This window comes from Lipotes vexillifer, unplaced genomic scaffold (assembly GCF_000442215.2).
Source record: "Lipotes vexillifer unplaced genomic scaffold, Lipotes_vexillifer_v1.1 scaffold39, whole genome shotgun sequence".
Taxonomy (NCBI): domain Eukaryota; kingdom Metazoa; phylum Chordata; class Mammalia; order Artiodactyla; family Lipotidae; genus Lipotes; species Lipotes vexillifer.
This window is the reverse complement of record NW_006787038.1, coordinates 3,304,992-3,324,008: the sequence shown is the minus strand read 5'-3', so window position 1 is coordinate 3,324,008 and position 19,017 is coordinate 3,304,992. Positions and strand designations below refer to the sequence as shown.

At 51.4% G+C, this 19,017-nt stretch overlaps 1 protein-coding gene across 2 annotated transcripts in view; it reads right to left on the bottom strand.

Annotated features, from left to right (window-relative positions):
* Window positions 1–8,284: 8,284 nt before the first annotated feature.
* Window positions 8,285–19,017, bottom strand: part of ESRRB (estrogen related receptor beta) — a 103,786-nt gene continuing 93,053 nt past the window's right edge. The window contains exons 6-7 of one of the 2 annotated variants that reach the window (XM_007459761.1): window positions 14,196–14,465; window positions 8,285–8,585 (exon numbers count right to left, since the gene is read on the bottom strand). In XM_007459761.1, coding sequence (XP_007459823.1) covers window positions 8,341–8,585; window positions 14,196–14,465 — 515 coding nt within the window. In that variant the 3' untranslated portion in view covers window positions 8,285–8,340. The remainder of the gene's footprint in view (window positions 8,586–14,195; window positions 14,466–19,017) is intronic. The other variant, XM_007459760.1, reaches the window with a different exon arrangement.

The window sequence follows — 19,017 nt, the reverse complement described above, 5'->3', positions numbered from 1 at the left end:
GACGGCTAGTTCGCCGTCTATCTTCTCTGCTAAATCAGGAGCCCTCACCATACCCCCAGATCTAGCCCCATGCCGGGTGATGAATGAATGAGTAAAGAGAGCAGGCCAAAGTGACTAGAATTAGCAAGGAAAAAGAGGGCTTACTGAGAAGTGACAGCACATCCTGGATCGGAAAAGATTTGCCTTTCTGGGTGTTTCCCTAAAACAGCTGCCAGCCTGTGAGTCTGGAGGTGGGTTCCTGGATGGGCACGTCCTGGTTCTGTGGCACTACAGTCTGCACGGCAGAGCCTCGGGGCTGGTAAGGGGCAGCTCTCTGGGATTCCAGGTAGCATCTGCTCCTTTGGGGGCGAAGTGAATTTGCATCAGAGGCAAAATAAAATATATGAGGTGGTGAGGTTTTCAGTCTTCTACTACTGCCCCCACCCCACGCCCTCTGCTCAAGAAGAGATTTTGCTTCTTGGATCAGCTTCTAACTCCTCTTTAGCTTGTGCAGAAAAGTGGAAAGAAGCTGGAGAGGCTGAGCTGATCTAGGTAGCAAAGAGCTGAATCAGGCATGGGACAGCTGAGAAGGGGCACCCAGAAGACTGAGTTAGGGGGAGCTGGGACAGTATGGAGGTGCACAAGAGAGATTTCCAGGAGCAGGTGCTGCCTGGGAGAGAGAGATGAAAAAAGAGGTTCCTGATGAAGCTTTGATGTACATTGATAATTTACCATCCCACTGGTGGTGTTAAGGGTATGCTAAGGGTAAGACTACAGTCACTTTTAGTTATTTTGTGGTTGCTGGACTGTTGTTTCTTTGGAAGGGACCAGCTGGGCATTGAATGTGGTATTGCGGCTTTACCTGGAACATGTATTTAATGAGGGGCCTTGAGAATGGGGTCTAGTGCAGTCCGTGTGGCCCATGGGTTGCTCCGGAGTCTTCTCTCTTTTATGCCAGCCCCTGTCCCAGCCTTGCTCCAAGCCTGACTGTAGGGCTTGTCATGTGCGTGTGTGGGAGGAAGTGACGGGGGGGCTCTGGTGGTTCTTCTCCGCAGGGGAGGTGGGGAGGCTCTTCAGTGCCCAGCTGAGAGCCACAGTGCCCTCGCTTTGACTTGAAATAGCTGCCGATGGGATCTTTGCACAGATGGGCTGGGCATTTGGTCTGAGAACGGGGGGATGACTGCAGAAGTGAGACCAACTTCCTGGAAAAAGTAAGTTGGAAGAAAACGTCTCCTGTAGAGAAGGCTTGGCATCTGACCATCAGACACGGGATTTTGAAAGGCTAAGCCCCAGTTTCCCTGCCCATCCCAGGCCAGCGAGGAAAATGATCAGAAAAAACTCACAGATGGAGCTGAACATGTAGGGACAGTCATGGGAGGGCCACTTGCCTAGAGGAGGTGGAGGCACCTTCATTCTCAGCACCTTAAACAGGGAGCACAGGGTTTGCCAGCAAGGCTCTCCACTTCTTCCAGACAGGAAGCCACAGGTTTGATCCCGCTTCCCCAAACCAAAAGTTTACATGTAAAAGGAAACCAGATCGGCCTGACTGCAGAGGCTGCAGGACCGGACCCCTCTCTCCTCGCACCGCTAGGTTGAGTCTAAGTAGGAATCGTTCACGTAGAGCGTGGGATGTCTGCCCCCGACAGATGTGTCGGGGTCAGAGCGAGACCAGGTGAGGCAGAGGTGGCATCTAGTGGTGGGAGGAGCTTGCTAAGGTGAGTTGACACCCCCAAATTCTGTTCCCTGGAACCCAGAGTGGGGGGTTTCCTTGATAATGCCCAGAATGTGTGTAAATCAGGGTTTTTCAACCTCAGGGCTGTTGACATTTGAGGTCAGATTATCCTTTGTTGTGGGGCCTGGCCTCCACCCACTAGATGCCAGTAGCGCCCCACTTTGTGACAGCAAAAGATGTCTCCACACGTTGCCAGTGTACCCCTGGGGACAAAGTCGTCCCCATTTGAGAACTTCTGGTCTAAATCAAGTCAAGCAGCTGTTCATGCCTCAGTCCAGCACCCTGCACTGCTCTTGAGAATCAAGGGTGAGGTTAGAATTTAGGCTCATTTCTCAGAACTGTCAAATAGGGATATAAAACGGTAGTTGCTAAGCCCCTTCTGATCCAAAAATCTGTGTTTCTAAGATGAATTCTACTTTACTGCCTTAGAGAGCAACGGCTGCTGTTGGCTGGATGTGAGAAGGAATCCACAGCCGCTGAAGATGGTCAATGCTAGCATCTGCTCTCTAGGGATGCTCTCTCATTCCCTGGTCCCCATTTGGCAGGCCCCACACCTGCTGTCTTCTTGGTGTCTCCTCTGGACTTTCAATAGCTTCTCAAACGTAACGCAGTTGATTCCCTGCCTCTGGCTCCCAGAGCTGTCTTCTCTGAGTCTTCCCACCTCAGCGGATGACAACCTTAGACTAGTTGTTGGGGCCAAAATCTTTGAAATCCCATACATCTCCTTTTTTCCCTCACATTCTACATCCAATCTATCAGCGGATCCTGGTGGTTTTGAAACTGATCCAGGACTCAAGCACTTCTTAACCCCTGCTCTTCCCTGACCCCAGTCTAACCCACTGTCACCTTACCTGTGGTCTCCTGATTGGTCTTCCTGCTTCCATCCTTGTCCTTCTATGGCCTGTTATTAACACATCAGCCAAAGGCTTCCATTGAGACATGAGATCATAGGACTCCTTTATTCAAAATCTTCCACTTAAAGTGAAAGCCACACTTACTGTGGCCTCAAGCCCCTGTGTGATTTGCCCACTCCCCCTCGCGTTACCAATTCCACTTCAGCCACACTTGTTCCCTTGATGTTCACTGAACGCACCAGGCATACTCCTACCTCAGGGACTTTGTACGGGCTGATCCCTCTACTTGGAGAATTTTTCCTCCAGACACTCACATGACCCTCTCTTTTTCAACTTACTGTTCAATGAAGCATTCTCATTGAGGCTGCTCTGACCACTCCTTTAAACATTGTTTTTTTTAATTAATTAATTTATTTGGCTGTGCCGGGTCTTAGCTGTGGCATGTGGAATCTTTAGTTGCAGCATGCTGGATCTAGTTCCCTGACCAGGGATTGAACCCGGGCCCCCTGCATTGGGAGCATGAAGTCTTAACCACTAGACCACCAGGGAAGTCCCTCCTTTTAAAATTATATCCCAACCCCCCATTCTTGATCCCCCGTATCCTGCTTTTTTCCCCTCATGGAACTTATCACATTCCAACAAACTATATAATCTGGTTATTTACTTGTGCTCATTGTCTCTCTCTTTCTCCCACTCGACGCGTGTGCTCCATGTAGAGACTGTGCTTTTTCTTTTTACTGATATAGTCTCTCTGCCCAACAGTGCCTGGCACAGGGCAGACCCTCAGTAAATATTTGTTGAATGACCCTCAGTTGTGTTTTTTCCCCTTTCTTTGAAGCTTCAATTCTTTTGCTAACATGAAGGGGGGAATATTTGGAGAACGAATGAAGAGAGATAAAGAAATGGATGAGGGTTAAGTCTTTGAAAAAATGAGCTATTAGCTAGTCTGATCACAATTATCTAGACAAATCAAAGACGTAGTACAGAAAATCCTAAAATAGAGAGTCCAATAAAAATTCCTATTTTGATTGCATTATATGATGCTCTGGTTGACGCTTTCCTAATTATTTTTTCTTAAGGTAATAGCATGAATACCAGCTGTGTGTTTGTGTACACACATGTACACGTGCACCAGATGTAGGTGAATTGGGAATTTACCTAAAATAATCCACAGACCAGGTACTTTCATCCCCACAAACAGTTTATGTATTAAATGCACAAGACTTGCTAGGCATTGAGTTCAAAGACTGCCATGTGGATCTTCTCTTCCAAGAGCTTCAGGAAACTTACAAAGAGCCCACTGAAAGTTGACCAGACCTTGAGTTGTCTAGGTGTGTGGGTTCCGTGGGCATGATGATTGGTTGGTCACCTCCTAGACTTTCAACCTAACCCTTTTTGTGTAGCAGCTAGACTGATGTGTGGGACTGGTCCCACCCCCAGGTGGTCACAGTGGTCCATTAAGGGATAGGCACAAAAGCCGTTGGGATTTAGAATGAAGCTCTCAGATATTTTCCATGGTTGTAGGAAGAGATTTTTTTTCTGTCTCCCCATGATGCTAAATAAAAATCTGGCAGCCTTCTTGCTACTATGAAAGAGGCTAGTTTGAGGACAAAGCATACAGACAGAAGAGGGCAGAACTGAGAGAATCACAAATGTAGAGCCAGAGCCAGATCCCTACTGATTTTGTGAACCTCTGGATCAAACCCTGCCTGAAGCCTGATCCACTTTTAGACTTCACACATATCCAAGGCAATAAGCCCAGTAAGCCTTATAAGCTGTGGTGTCTTTAACTTGCAACAAAAAAAAATCCTGATACAGTCCTCTCGATTTCTTTCAGGCCCTCCCTTCTGCCTCTCACTGGTCCTTAGTGTGTCCTGGTACAACACGTGGGCTTTCTGCACTGTCTGCGTCATGTGCATGCACACACAGATGCATTTCAAAATCCTAAGGCAATGAAATGTTTTTGGTTCATATATACCTGATGCTCCATTTCTCTGACATTAATGAAAATAATAAAGGCCTCACCATTAATACTAAAAGTCTGAAAAGAAGTAGAAGAGTGGTTCTCAGACCTGTATCACACTGCTCAAGTTACGTTCCTGAGTTGTGCTGCTGAATACACATTTTAATGCTCACTTGAATCCCCAGAGGACTCTGAGGCTGAGCTGGTTCTCCTGATGTTCTCTTCTAGCATCAGCCTGAGACCTGAGGGCAGTGCTGTCCAGGGGACAGCCAGCCAGCAAAGATAATGTGCGAAGAAACTCTCCAATAGGCCGTTCCTTATTTATTAGATTCCAGATACATGGGACCCGGATGGAAGCATCCTAGGGTGTTTGGGAGAACACATACAGAGGTGCAAGTACGTACAGGTGGGTGATGCAATGAGGGACCGCCATTTTAAAAAATATATACATCTTAAGAAGCCATTCCAGCCATATTATCATTATTAGAAAATAAAACAATCTCAACATAGTGCTTTTCTTTGGTGCTCTTCCGTGGGCATGGGCCCCTCTGTCTTCTGGTCACAAGTTTGTCACTACCTTCCCTCGCCACAACCCCCCTCCACCTTCGCCAACTGCGCAGGGGAAGGGGAGAGTCTGGAGGGAAGGGAGACCCCTGACACAGGGGTGGGTGCAGATTCTGGCTCCTCTAAGGCCCTGCCATGGCCTCCCACCCAACATCCTACTCTGGTCTTCCTACTCAGTTCTTAAATTGTGCCCTGGGAAATCACTGAAGTTTCCTCTATGCCCAAACTGGGAGCCACCATCAAGGTTCACATGAGGCAAAACCAGTCTAGAATCTTTAGAAAGGGTGGAGACATGGGGACCAAACAAAATCCAGCCAATACCACCTTCTCCAAGGTTGGGTTTTTTTCATTTTATTTCTTGGTTCATTTCAATGACCTGTATCATGAGAGAACAACTGAGCAGGGCTATTTCCTCTTTACAGATTTTCCAGAAAGAGCGGATTCGCGGGTAAACTTCAGTTTTGCTGTTTGGGGGGGATGGGGTGTCCTAAACTCTCCTTGCTCCACTGTCTTCCACTAAGTCAGGGCCCCCTCCTCTTCCCAGGGAGGTCCCAAAGCTGGCTAGACTTCCAGCTAAGACGCTGGCTCCTAAACTTTTTCTCTGAATGCCAATGGATCCATCAAGTACACACCAGGGCCTTTCCCATTGGACAGAATTCTCATCATTACTGATACATTTCCTGTTGCCATTGGTGTTTTTTAAGTGTAAAAGCAGCAGCAGCAGGAGGATCCATCTCATTAGCACCAAGCCATCAGGACCACTGCCCCCTCTTTGCTTTAAAGGGGCTCTGATGCCGGGACACTTGCAGATGTATGTGATCCGGCGAGGCAAAGCTGCCCTGTGTACAGAACACCCACCCACCGCAAACCAGTTGTTGCACTGTTAGCTAGAGATGCTTTTTCTAGAAAAGATGGGCTGCAAAGGCCAGTTGTGCACCAGCCCCTGCCGCAGCTCACAGCTTGGGTCCTCATGCTTGAGCAGTGACGCTACAGAGAACGGGGTGATGAGGTGCGACTCTCTGCCCCACCTCCTCGAGCACACAGCACAGTGAGGGGCTAGGGGAGGCTCCTGCAGAGCAGACCCCAAGTTCTCACACCGTGCCATCTCCCTAGTCCAGACTTCATGGCATGGCCCCCAGTGGCTAAGTTAGGCCTGGGTTTTACCCCTGGTCCCTCAGAGGCACCTGTGCATCTGTCCGCCCAGATTGGAGACTGCACAGAGAGCTAGGGCTGAAGCATCCCGGATCATTCCAATGCCGACTGACAAGTGACTGTGGCCATCCCCACAGGCAAAAGGGAGGGGGGCACACTTTGCTGGTCTGTGAAGTCTCTTGGAACGCCTGACATTTTCTATGTGAAGGTATCTGAGAGCAGCTGCTAGGATTTAGCCAACCCTCCTGCCTGGGGTGACCTCAGCACGTCCCAGCAAAAGTTCAGAAGGAGCGGTGTCTGGGGGTGGAGAGGTGGAGCCAGCGGTAGCTGTTTCCCTTGGAAAGCTGCGAGGCTGTGGCGGAGGGTGCCTGGCCTCCTGGTCCTAGCGACGGGTGGGTGGGATCTGCCTGCCTCTCCAAGTGACGGGAGGTCGGGTTAGAATGTGTGTGTGGATTCCCCAGGGATGTGCCCCAGGGGGGATGCTCTTATCCCTGCTTTAGAAGGCAGCTGATTGGACGAAGCTTCTCCATAACGCTCAAAACCTTTCACCCTCGGGAGATCCTCTGAGCGGCCCTCAGCCAACCCCGTGAGCACAGGATGGCATGTTCAAGGCTGCCCCAGACCTACCACAGGTGGGTGAGAACAAACTTTCATAGCCACTCACAGAAATGGGTGACCAACTGTCCCCATTTGGGCAGGACTGAAGGGTTTCCTAGGAAATGGACTTTCAGTGCCAGAACCGGTCCTGGGCGAACTGGGGTGGTTGTCACCTTACACAGCAGCCTGGAAGACTGATGAGGGGCCGGAGTGGTTGTCCTGCCAGAAAGCTGGTCTTCTAAGTGCACCCAGGGAGCTACGCTACACCTCCTTAGGCCAAGGATGGCAGGAGCAACCCCTCCTGTGGCGCTGATTCACCCAGCCCTTGGGATGCAGGGGAGGGGCCTTCGGTGTCCACTGCCCCTGGATACCAGGAAAGATCAGGTGGGCTGGTGACCTCCACCGAGCCTCTGTCTTCAGGGTTCCCCCGCCTGCTCATCTCTGCTTCTGGGCCTTTCTGTGCTCGGCAAAGCTTGGTTTGGGCCTCTCCCTACTATCCTGACCCGGTCCTCCCAGGGCTGCCAGAATCAAGTGCCCAGGGTGCCCTCAGACGGGGTCAGGCCCCTGCATCTCCCTCACTTCCCAAGGCCTACCAGCTCTGGACCTGCCCCAGGGGAGTGGGAGAAGCCAGAAGAAGGGGGAGCGCTGGGGAGTGTTGCCTGGCCCCTGCTCTTCTCTGGGCCAGCACCATGCCCACCCACGGGCCCGGAAGTCTTGGCTGGCTGAACCCACTGTGGGAGTGAGCTCTGAGGTAGGGCAGGAAGCAGCAGCAGGGCTCCTGGGGGAGAGAGGCGGGGGACAGGCCCTGGGGCCGCCGTGACAGGCAGGCAGGGGGCGCACCGAGGGGTGGGGTCACCAGGAAAACGCATGAGTTCTGGCGCTACTCTCCTGACGGTGAGCCGGGCCTGGGAGCTTAGAGGAAGGATGGAGGGAGGGAGCCGTCTGGACCGTGGAAGGCATAGGGCCTCGAGGGGCCCCACAGAAGCCCAGAGTAGGCAGCACTGCTGCAAGAAAGTAACGGCCCTCTGGGAGAGGGAAACCTCCAGGAGGTACCCCACTTGAGTATGCCAGAGTCCTGGGCGCTAAGCACTGCCCACCCAGGCCATGGACAGAGGACAGGGGGGTCGGGCATGGGGTTAGGAAATGTGTTCTGTTAGTGCTGCCTCTTGGTGATCTGGCAGGGAGAGGGGGCACTTCCTCGGTGGTCTCCAGCCTCAGGGGATCCAGCTCTGGCCCAGGCCTCAGCGTTGCCCGTGGCGGAGGAAAAAACATACCAAAGAAAAAGCCAGTTACAGATGAGCCCCGCGCCCTGCCCTCCCACCCCCGTTCCCTACCCCACAGCACCCAGGGCTCTGCACACAGCCAGGAGGCCAGGAGCCCCTTCCTCTGGGACTGCTCGCGGCCATGATACAGGACGTGAATGTTGAGGCTGGTGGCTGTGGAGGTCTCCCCGTCGGTTTGTCTGTCCTTGGGTGGGACTCGGTCCTTGGGCCAGGCCATCAGGCCTTGGCCTCCAGCATCTCCAGGAAGAGTTTGTGCATGGGCACCTTGCCTTGCAGTTTGAGGCTGCGAAAGTGCTGCACGGCCTTGGCAGCTGTCTGCCGAAGCAGGGGCAGCGTCAGCAGCAGCTTGCCCGTCCTCCGCGGCTCCTCGTGGCGCTGGCTCAGCTCGTAGTCCTGCAGCGCCTCATGCAGCAGGTCCTGCAGCTTCTGGACCGCCTCCAGATCCTCGATGTACATGGAATCTGTGGACACAAGGCAGAGCATCAGCGGGCGTGGCCGGAGAGCACTGCCCTGGGCGTGGGGGCCACCCCGGGGTCCTGGATCTCTGCTTTGGAGGCTTCCAAATCCTCACTTTACAGAGAGAGAAACCCAGGCTCAGAGAGGTTAAGGTGCCAGTCTAAAGTCACAGAGGCCAATGACGGAGCTGTGGTTCACACCCAAGGAGAGATCTGTATCCAGGGAGGACTTTTCTTGAGAACCCACCCACCAAGAGGTGGCAGTGGAGGCCCTGAAGGGCTTAAACATGAGCAGACCTGTCATTGTCCTGGAGGTGCCAGGTGGACTCTGGACCCAAACTGGTGGAATTGTAATCTTGCATCCCTCACCTGCTAGCTCTGTGACTTTAGGCAAGTTATTTAATTTCTCTGTGCCTCATTGTCCTAATTTTTGAAGAGATAATAGCCATACCTACACCTCAAGAGGTTAAGTGAGTTAATATAGATCAAGGGCTTAAAACAGTACTTGTCACAAAATAAATGCCCAGCTAGTGGTATCATCATCACCATCACCACCACCACCACCAGCATCATCATTAACACCATCACCATCATCATCTTATCACCACCATCATCACCGTCAATCATCAATACCACCACCACCATCACCTTCATCATCATCGCCATCGCCACCATCATAACCGTCATGACCGTGACGACCTTCATCATGATTATTATTGTTACTGCTGCCACTAGGCACCAGCTCAAGTCTTCAGCGCATTCACTAACCTTACAAAATAGCTGTTACATACACAGATAAAGGGGCTGAGCTCTGTGTCTGGGTGCCCTGTGGTGGGGGGATATGGGGGGACTAAGATAGCATGGCTGGACACATGGGGCACAGTGATGGAAGATGCTCTTGGGAGTTCTACAGAATCCTGGGGAGGGCTTTGGGCTCAGGCCATGAACTCCAAATGAAATTTACCTAAATCCCAGAGGGGCAGGGAGGTGCCTGCTGACAGCTGGGTCTGAGCAGAAGCAAAGTAGAACCCACTTCATGGCCTTGGGGAAAATAACCAGCCCTCTGCTGATATGCCTGAAAGATATCGAGCCACCACCCTGAACTGCAGCCCGCAGGGCCTGCCAAAGGTGGGAGGGTAAGGGTGCATGTGAATCAAGGGAACTTGAAGCCCTGGGTGGGTTGTCAAGGAAGACTGGGCAAATTTCCTGAATTCTTCAAAAAAAAAAGCAGGGCAATTCCTTTGCATGCTGGGTTGGTTTAGATACCAGACTGCCAAGGGCAGTTGTACCAACTGGCTAACCCCAGTAATTCCCTCTGACATTTTGGATCCATACTCAGCCCATGCCTCCAAGAGTCCTGTCTCTTTTTCTTAGGAGAATAGCAGTAGAATGAGGTGCATAAGACTCTGGAGTCTCAGATGCTGTGTGACTTTGGCCAAGTTACTTAGGCTCTCTGAGATTGTTTCCCATCTGTGAAATGGAGCAAATGAGAGTGCCTACCTCACAGGGTAGTGGTGCGGGTTAAAATGAACTAGCACGTCATCAGGCACTAATAAATGTTGTTATTATCATTACTGTGAAAACTCAGACTGCAGGAGAATGCTCTGGCAGGGCCGGCCCCATACCTAAGACTCCTCCACATTTTTCTGCTCCTTGTTACCAAGGCGGTGAGGACTCTTCCTTTGCCAGCTGGGGATGAAGCGTGGCTCCATTCCTACACTCTTGGCTGATTCCAGAGCGTGCAGCCAAGATGCACTAGTCCCTGTAAGGCTGGGACCTGGCCATCCAGATTCCTTTCCTTCCTGCCGGTTTCCTCTCCCCACCACCCCACGCTCCCCAAGGAGGCCAAAATTGGCAGCTGCCTTCGACCAAAAATGAAATAAAATAACATTGGAAGATTAATTCCTTTGCAATCCATCAGCGAGTCTGTATCGATGGCATTGATAAACTGTTAATTACAAAATCAATGGCTATGAATTTTTTCTGCTGTCAGGGAGCCTTGGAGAGGCCGGGAGGTGGGGTGAAAGACAGCCAGCAGGCTCCGAGGGGGCGTGGTTTGGGGCCAAAGCCTCTGACCTGCTACCGCCCACTCAGCCTCCGCAGTGGCACCCGTGGTGGCCCTCGGGGCTGCCACCAGCACCACTCCAGTGATCTCCTAGCCCCTGTCTCTCCTCCAGCTAACATGCTGTCTGCCTGGGTGACTGTCCTACCTCGCTGCTGGGGACAGGTCGCTCCTCCACAACCTTTCACGGCTCCCTATACTGACCCTATTCCACCCCACTCCCTTCAGAGTTCTGGAGCCTCTGCTCTGACACCAACAGCTCTTCTAGCCTAACCTCCGAACAGGCCTGCTCTTTCTCTGTTTCCTGCCTGCATCTGATCGCTCCATGACACAGCCCAGGCCTGAGGCATCACAAGCTCTTCTTTTTCCACTTGGAGCTCTTGAACCTGCACAGAGCTGCAGGATGGCCTGGTAAATGCCACTGGGGCAAGAAGTCCAGGTTCCCGGCACTTTGTCTCTCATGGCAAAGCACCTACTCCGGCAAAGCTTGATGCTAGCGGCAGCTCCTGCCGGGCTCCGTCGGTCCTCAGGTGATTTGTACTTGTACGTGTCTATGTCTGTGTGTGCGCATGTGCATGCGTGCCTGTCTGTACGTACTGAGACCTAAGGCCAGAGCAGCTGGCAGAGCTAAAGGGTCCTCTGAAAGCTTGGCGTTGAGGAGTGGGTGGAGGTGACAGCTGAGTGGCCTCCTACTTCCTCACGCTCCTCTCCTGGCCTGGGCAAGCGTGAGCTCCGGGTCTTGTGAGAAGTGGTCAGGAGAGTCCAACATCCAGGAGGTGCCCTCCAGCGTCTGGGCAGCCTTGCTGCATCTCGCTGTGCTTGCCCTGTGTCCTCTGATTTCACTGGTCCCCTCTCCTCCTCGGCCCACCCAAACCCCCAGTCCCTCTACAACCGCTGATGACAACGCTTCCCTTGGAATAGGAGAGCGCAGGGAACTGTGACGGTGTGAAACTATTCTGCATGATATGTGATGATGGAGATTTGTCGTTGTGCATTTGTCAAAACTGATAGAACCGGACAACACAAAAAGCTCTGAAGGCAACTGTGGACTTTTGTTAATAATAATGTATCAGTATTGGCTCATTGGGCTTCCCTGCTGGCACAGTGGTAAGCATCCGCCTGCCAATGCAAGGGACATGGGTTCGAGCCTTGGTCTGGGAAGATCGCACATGCCGCGGAGCAACTAAGCCCGTGCGCCACAACTACTGAAGCCCGCGCGCCTAGAGTCCGTGCTCCGCAACAAGAGAGGCCACTGCAGTGGGAAGCCCGCGCGCCACAGCAAAGAGCAGCCTCCGCTCACTGCAACTAGAGAAAGCCAGCGCGCAGCAATGAAGACCCAACGCAGCCAAAAATAAATAAATAAACGAAACTAAAAAAAAAAAAAAAAGCCGTCAGATTAAACAAAAAATTGGCTCATTAATTGCAACAAATTACCAGACTGACGCAAGATGTTAATGGGAATTGTGTGCAGGGGCTGGGGAATGAAGGTGGGATGGTATATGGAACTCGATATACTATCTGCTCAGTTATTCTGTCAATCTGAAACTGTACCAAAAAGAAACCAACAGCGTTAGCATTCTCTAACAGACTACATTACAATTTTGGAATCAAGGTGTGTGTAAATGGTCTCTACAGAAGTATGTAAAATGTTTAACTCTTTTTTTGCATTAGTTTTTTAATAAAAGCGATTTGAACTAAAAAAAAAAAAAAAGCTTCCTTCTGTCTATTAGGTCATATTCCCTGGAAGCAGAGCCTGAGATGGGGGTTCGGATGCATGGAATTTGTGGCGAGCGTGCTTTCAGGAGAAAGGAAGGTGAGGAGGCAGGATAGGGCTAGGGCGGGGCAAGCACGGTAAGGATGCACGCAGCCTGGCTTGTGCCTGATCCCACTCCAGGAGTCCAGCCTTTGGTTCCCCTGTGTGGGTCCGCTTTTGGCTGAAGGTGCGAAGGGGGCGGGGGGTTGGATATGTAACCCTCCAAGCAAGGCAGGTGAGGGTAGGTCTCTGGCGAAGGGGGCAGTTGTGTGCTATCAGCAGCAAAATTCAGCAGCTGGGGCACGGATGCACTAACCCAGTAAGGGTGTCTGAGTGGGGCAGTGACAGCATCCCCTGTATTCTCTGTGAAGCCATTTGTTAGGGCACCAACTGTCTCAGTTTTACAGGGATTGAGGTTTCCCAGGACATGGAACTTCCAGTGAAAGTGTGACAGCATTGAGCAAACTGGCTGGTTCCCCTGTTTGTACTGTCTCCATCTGGAACCAGCTCTCTCTCTTCCATACACTGATAACACTTGTTTTCTCTAATATTAATAATAATGATAATAATTAATATTTATTGAACATTTCCTCTAGGCCAGGCACTGGGCTAAGCGTGTTATCCTCAGTCAATCATTTAAAAAAGTGCTTGGAGGAGGGATGGGGACATCCCCACTTTACACATAGGACAGAGCCACGGAAGGTTGCCAACTTGCCCAAGGTCACACTGCTACTAAGTAAGTATCAGAGCTAGAATTTGAACTTGGGTCCACTTTGAACTTGACTGAGATCTGAGCAATTGACTACTGCATGCGCCCAGCAGCAGAATTATGTATCTGCGTGCCTGACACTCTCTCTTTAGGACACAGGGACCCTGCCTTTCTCCTTCTTCTGCAATCCCCACCACAACCCCTGCACCTGGCCTGGTACCTGCAGAGTGTGGACACAGGTTACATTCAAGCTCACTCACCTGAGTTACCAATGCCCGGTCCCTCTCCCCAGATAGTCTAGCTAGAAGTTGGTGGGCGCTAAAAGAAATGGAGTGAAGCCTCCTTTTTAATGCCAGGAAAGTTTTCTCTCTTGGGCCTGAGCAATTTGAGCGGGAGACTCAAGGAGTGTGTATAAGCTTGGAGTCGATTTTGGAATCAGAGGACCTTGGTTTGGGTCCTAGCTCTGTCTGACACTCTTTTAACTGTGTGACCCTGGGCAATTTGCTTCACCTTCCCAAGCCCCAGTTTCCCCATCTGTAAAATGGGGTTAAAACAATAACTTTGCTCATAGGGTTGACTGTAAGATGAAATCAGTTCATGGCTAACTGATTTAACAGACTGAGTACTTATTATATGCCAAGCATGGTGTAAGCATTACTGTATATAAATAAATCCCTTCCGTAGTCTTCTGGGGTGGAGTCTTCTGGACTGTTTGTTGTTCCCATTTTACTGATGAAGAAACCGAGGCACAGAGTGAAGTGCGGCACAGACTTGCCCAAGTGGCAGGAGCAGGATCTGACTCTTAGCAACCTGCCTCTAAAATCTGTGCCCTTAACCCTGTGCTGATCTTCATGGCAAGGGCCCAGCAGGATGCCCTGCAAATCAAGGCCTTAGGAAATACTCAGCCAATGCCAGTCTTCATCACCATCTCTTCGACTCCAGGCCACCCCTTGCACAATCTTTGGTGACAAGAAGCTCTGGCGTCCTCACACCATTCCTGCCCCTTACAGAGGTCCTGCTCACAGGCCCCAGAGCTGTACTCCCCAGAAGACCTCCTGGAGCTCCCCCTGGACGCCCCACACCCGCCCGTACCTGAGTTGGCCAGGGCCAGGGCCTTGAGCGTCACAAACTCCTCCTTCTCCACCTTGAGCTTCTTGTACCTGCGCACCAGCTGTAGGATGGCCCGGTAGAGCTCCAGCAGTCCCGCGAGGCGGGAGCGCTCCTCATCCATGATGTAGTCCTCAGCGTACACCAGCTTGTCGTCGTAGGGCAGCGAGCGGTACACGATGCCCAGGATGAGAATCTCCATCCAGGCACTCTGCAGCAGACTCATCTGGTCCCCCAGAGAGAGGCTGGAGAAGCCTGCAGGAAGAGGGGGCAAGCAGGGCAGCAGAGGTCAGGGGGCCTCCCTGGCGCTGGTGGGGAACCTCTGGACCCTGCCCGTCCCTTTCACCTGCTGGTCTCATTGTCCTTCCCTTGGTGAATGAGTCAGACATGGAATTCATGGAAAAGGCTTAACAAGAGCTCAGTCAATGTTGACGGTTGTTATTATCATTATTATTGTTAGTTCTATGGTATTTTTCGAATGTGCAGAGAGGCTTTTTGATTAATTAAATGCATTTGTAATTTAAGGAGTTATTGAATTCATAGTAGAATCAGGAGGTGGCAGTATAGGGTGCCTTCCACTCAGAGGAGTTTCCATATCCCCCTCTCTGCTCAGTGCAGGGGAGGCTTTAGTGCTTTCGAGTGACGCCTGACCTCAATGCAGAGTCTCAGCTGTGCCGAGACCCAGGGGCCCAACCAGGAAAGAGGAGGAATCAGCTGTTCCCGGCCAGTGACCACAGCCTGGGGCTGCTAAGAGCTCAAGAGCGCCCAGGGTCAGGGGGCACTTTCTCACAGGCAGCCTGTCCTCCCAGAGGTCAGACCCCCACTGGCCTGGCCATCAGTAACTTCAACCAGGAACTCAGTGACGGGTTCCACGACTGACCACACCCGATGTGCCAAAAAGGAAAGGTATCCACAAAGCCATTGCACTACGCACCCGTCATGGACCACTGAAATTAAGGGAGCTCCACGGGTAATTTTGCTTATGTAGGACTCTTTTCTTGCTGACCTAGAACCTAACCCCACTTGGATGCAGGGGTGCGGTGAGGATGGAAAGAGATGGCCGTGGGACGCACCTAACACCTCCCCCTGCACACAGTTGGTGCTCAGTACACATGAACGAGGAAGGCAGGTACTATTACTGTTGTTGTTGTTGTTGTTAGCACGCTATTGACGTGATTCTTCTCCCCGGCCCCCAGACTGGAGGCCCGGGGTGGTCCCAAGCCTCTGGATTGGCCCATCCCTCTGGGTTTTCTTGGAGTCTATTCCACCCTCATCTGCCGTCCTCTGTCTCTAAAAGCCACTGTCCCTCCCTGTTTTCCAACCAGCGAGACAACCAGTGTCCAACTGTAAGGGGCATCCAGAGGAGGAAGCCCCTTCGCTCAGCAGGTACCCCTTCCCCAGTAAACACCCTTTTTAGTCTGACTATCACAGTTCGCAGGCCGATCTGTACAACCCGGACCTGGGATCACCACCCGGCTGCTGGCATCCCTGGGTGATCGCCCACAGAGCTGGAGCGATTATACGGCCGACACGGGGTGAGCGTGGATTGATGCGCCTTCTCGGGGGAGAGGCTGTGGCACAGAGGGGTCAGGTGCTCGTGTGTTGTCGTCCAGATCCCAGAGTGGGAGCGGGTGTGGGCTGCCCGTGGTGGCAGGGAGAGCCGGGTGGTAATGAAAGATAGATAGAAATGGACATCCAATTTCCCTTATCGGGCCTCTGAGCAGGAGAGGCCTGGGGCGACATTAATTAACAGATACCAATCAGCCAGCACAGGGGGTGTGTGTACGTAGGGACGTGTGGGACTGCACTGGGGGTGCGGGTCTGAAGGCAGACAGACTGGGAGGGAAGATGTAGGAGGTGGACGGGGCAAAATTAATAGACAATTGAATTGGAAGGTGGCAGAGAGGGAGGGTGAGGTAGGAGCTAGGCTTCTGGAAACGAAAGACAAAAGATTCACGAGAGGCTCACGGCTAGGAGAACATGAGCAACATGCTCTGCCCCCTCATTCACGCCCCACATACTTTCTGAGCACCTACTAAGTGCCAGGCCCTGTGCTAGGCACCAGGGACAGAATGGCCAGCTGGAACCAGAGCCGATCCCTGCCTTCAAGAGCTCAGTCAAGAGGGAAAGCCACACCCCAAGTTACGGCATGTCCCCATGAGGTTACAGCTGTAAGAAGAGCTCCAGCTCTCACTGCTAGGAATTTCTCCTAGAAAGAAAAGTATGCATAAACATACAAAGATAAATGTGAAATTGCTGTTTGCTAGATCTGTTTGTAACAACCCAAAGCAGGTGACAACCTAAATGTAACCAATGTACTATATGTACTTATTATATAAATGTAATAAATGTAATTATTAGCAAGGTGAATGGAACAGTAGAAGCCACTAGAGAGAATAAGGAAGAACCATGAATGTGGATGTAGAGATACTCACTGCCCAAGAAAGATGTTAACTATTAAGGGCACAGATGCCAGAGCCAGCCTGTCTGTTGGAATCCTAGCTCTGCTGACCACTGGCTGTGACCCTGGGCACGTTTTCTGCGCCCCAGTTTCCTCATCTGTAAAATGGGAATAATAATAGTACTTACCCCATTGGGTTGTTTGGATTAAATGAGCTAACGTGTGGACTGCTTAGAACACGGCTTAGCATATAGTAAATGCTACTATTTCATATAACTAAATGAAAAAAGAGTGTAAAGCAGTGTTATAGTATGAACGATGGCAGGGAGGGGACACACACACAGTGGCTATACACATACACAAATTCCCAGAATGAGGCTTAAGAAAGATGGGTATTTGGAACGCATCACTTCCACCCCTCTGCCACATCTTTACCGGAAGCACATATTCTTTCTTTTATTAAACCCAAACAAAGGAGCTGAAGCACTCCTCCCTGCCCTTCAGCAATGCACCCTTCACTTCTGCGTTCCTGTGCTGGACTGAGTTTCCTCCATCAGCTGATCAGCAATCCTGGGGCAGGGGGGCTGCTGGGAGAGGCTACGTGTGGCCCGTGCCCCTGGGGCTCTCCCAGCTGGCTGCCTACTCCCACCTCTCCCACCTTGAGCTCTGCTGCCCCCGGAAAGTTGCTTTATCGGCACCAACTGATCTAATAACATTCAGGCTCTTCCCAAGCCCCCATCCCCCAGTGATTCGACAGTATGAGCTTCTAGAATTTAAAAAAAAAAAAAAAAAAGAGCACATAATTTGTGGCAAGTGGAGTTCATAATCTGTTAATTTATTATCGTTTCTGTCGACCTGGAGGGCCATTAGCAGAGGTAATAAAGGGAGATGTGATTATAGGATCTGAGGCCACTCCAGACACAGCTGCTGTCACTCGGCAGCCCATATTTCATCGGCCGCTGGTGTTCTTCTCTCCCCAGTGCAAGCCAGACGGTGGCTTCCTGGTAGCAGGGTCTCTGAGGGACCCTCCGCTGGAGGCCTCTGGTGGGGGGGCTCCCCTGCAGAGGCCGTGCACGTGTCGGCCTGGGCTGGGCAGGGCCAGCTGGAGGAGGCTGTCCTGGCTGGGGCACCCTCGGGGCTGCCTGGGCTGGGAGGATAACACCTAATAACATCTGCAGGCTGCAATTCATCAAGTGATACCCAGTGCCTGCGAATGTTTGCTGCCTCTTGTTCTAATCTCTCGCTCATGGGGAGTAAGAGGTGGACGCTCTAAAGACTTGGGCTTGTTCTCTGGGCAGCCCAGTACTTGGAAAATTCAACTCAAGGGAAAAGCCTGTGCTGGGGTGGGCAACTTCAGACTGACTCAAACAAAAGAGTGGCTGCTGTTCTGGGGGAACCACAAGCAGCCCCAGCTTTCCCACGGAACTCACCCTTGCAAAAGTATCCTGTGTGTTCAGTAATATGGGGAAGAGGGAGGGGAGTGCTGGGAATGAGTTTGTGCTCAAATGAGCCTTCCTTCCGGCTAAGCTGGCCACTCAGTGCCCGCATGAATATGTCCGCTTCTATGCACAGCACTTAATGTCCCTCTGGACTTTTCCTCCATGGCCACTTGCCCATCAATCCTGAAGGCCTCACTCTTGTTCTGCTCTCTCCCCCGAAGCCCGTGGCATCCCTCCTGCCTCTGCACTCCATCTTGTGGTTCTTCCTGCTGCATTCTAACTAAGCATCTGCCTTCTCACGTCTGAGATACAGGAGGTGGGAAATGGGTGGGTAGAGAGGAAACAAGATTGGCCGTGGGGGGATAACTGTTGAAGCAGGGTAATGGGGAGGTTCATCATACTCTTTGGTCTACCTTTGTTTGAAATTTTCCATGAAAAAAGTTTTTTCTTTTGTTTTTTTTTTAATTATCTAACTTATTCCCAAATGAGACCCTTAGGGCAGCAATTAATCTAATTCTTTAGATGGGCCACAACTCCTAGCAAGAGAGTTTACATACAGTTAGTGCTCAATAAATGCATGCAAAAGCAAGTAGGAAGCACCCTCTGTGTGCCAGGCTCTGGATTAGACGATACTGAGGCATGAAATGTGGTATCCTGTGCTTAATTCAGGGCAGCGGCTTGGGCTCCTCTCCAGAGCTCTAAACTGAGCCGTCTAAAGAAGCCAAGCCAGTCCTTCTGTCTGCCCAGGGACCAAGATGGACAGTTGCTGACAAAAGTCCCAGGGTGGGGCCCTGGCTTGTATCCTCCCTACTCAACCTGCCCTGTTTCTCATTCTCTTTCTCATTCTCTGACCAGGTCTTCAGATAAATTTTCCATCTAATCTGAGATGGGATTAAGTCAATTAGTTTAACTCTATCAGGCACTTGATTATGTCATCACCCTTAATATGAGGTTTACATGCAGTAGC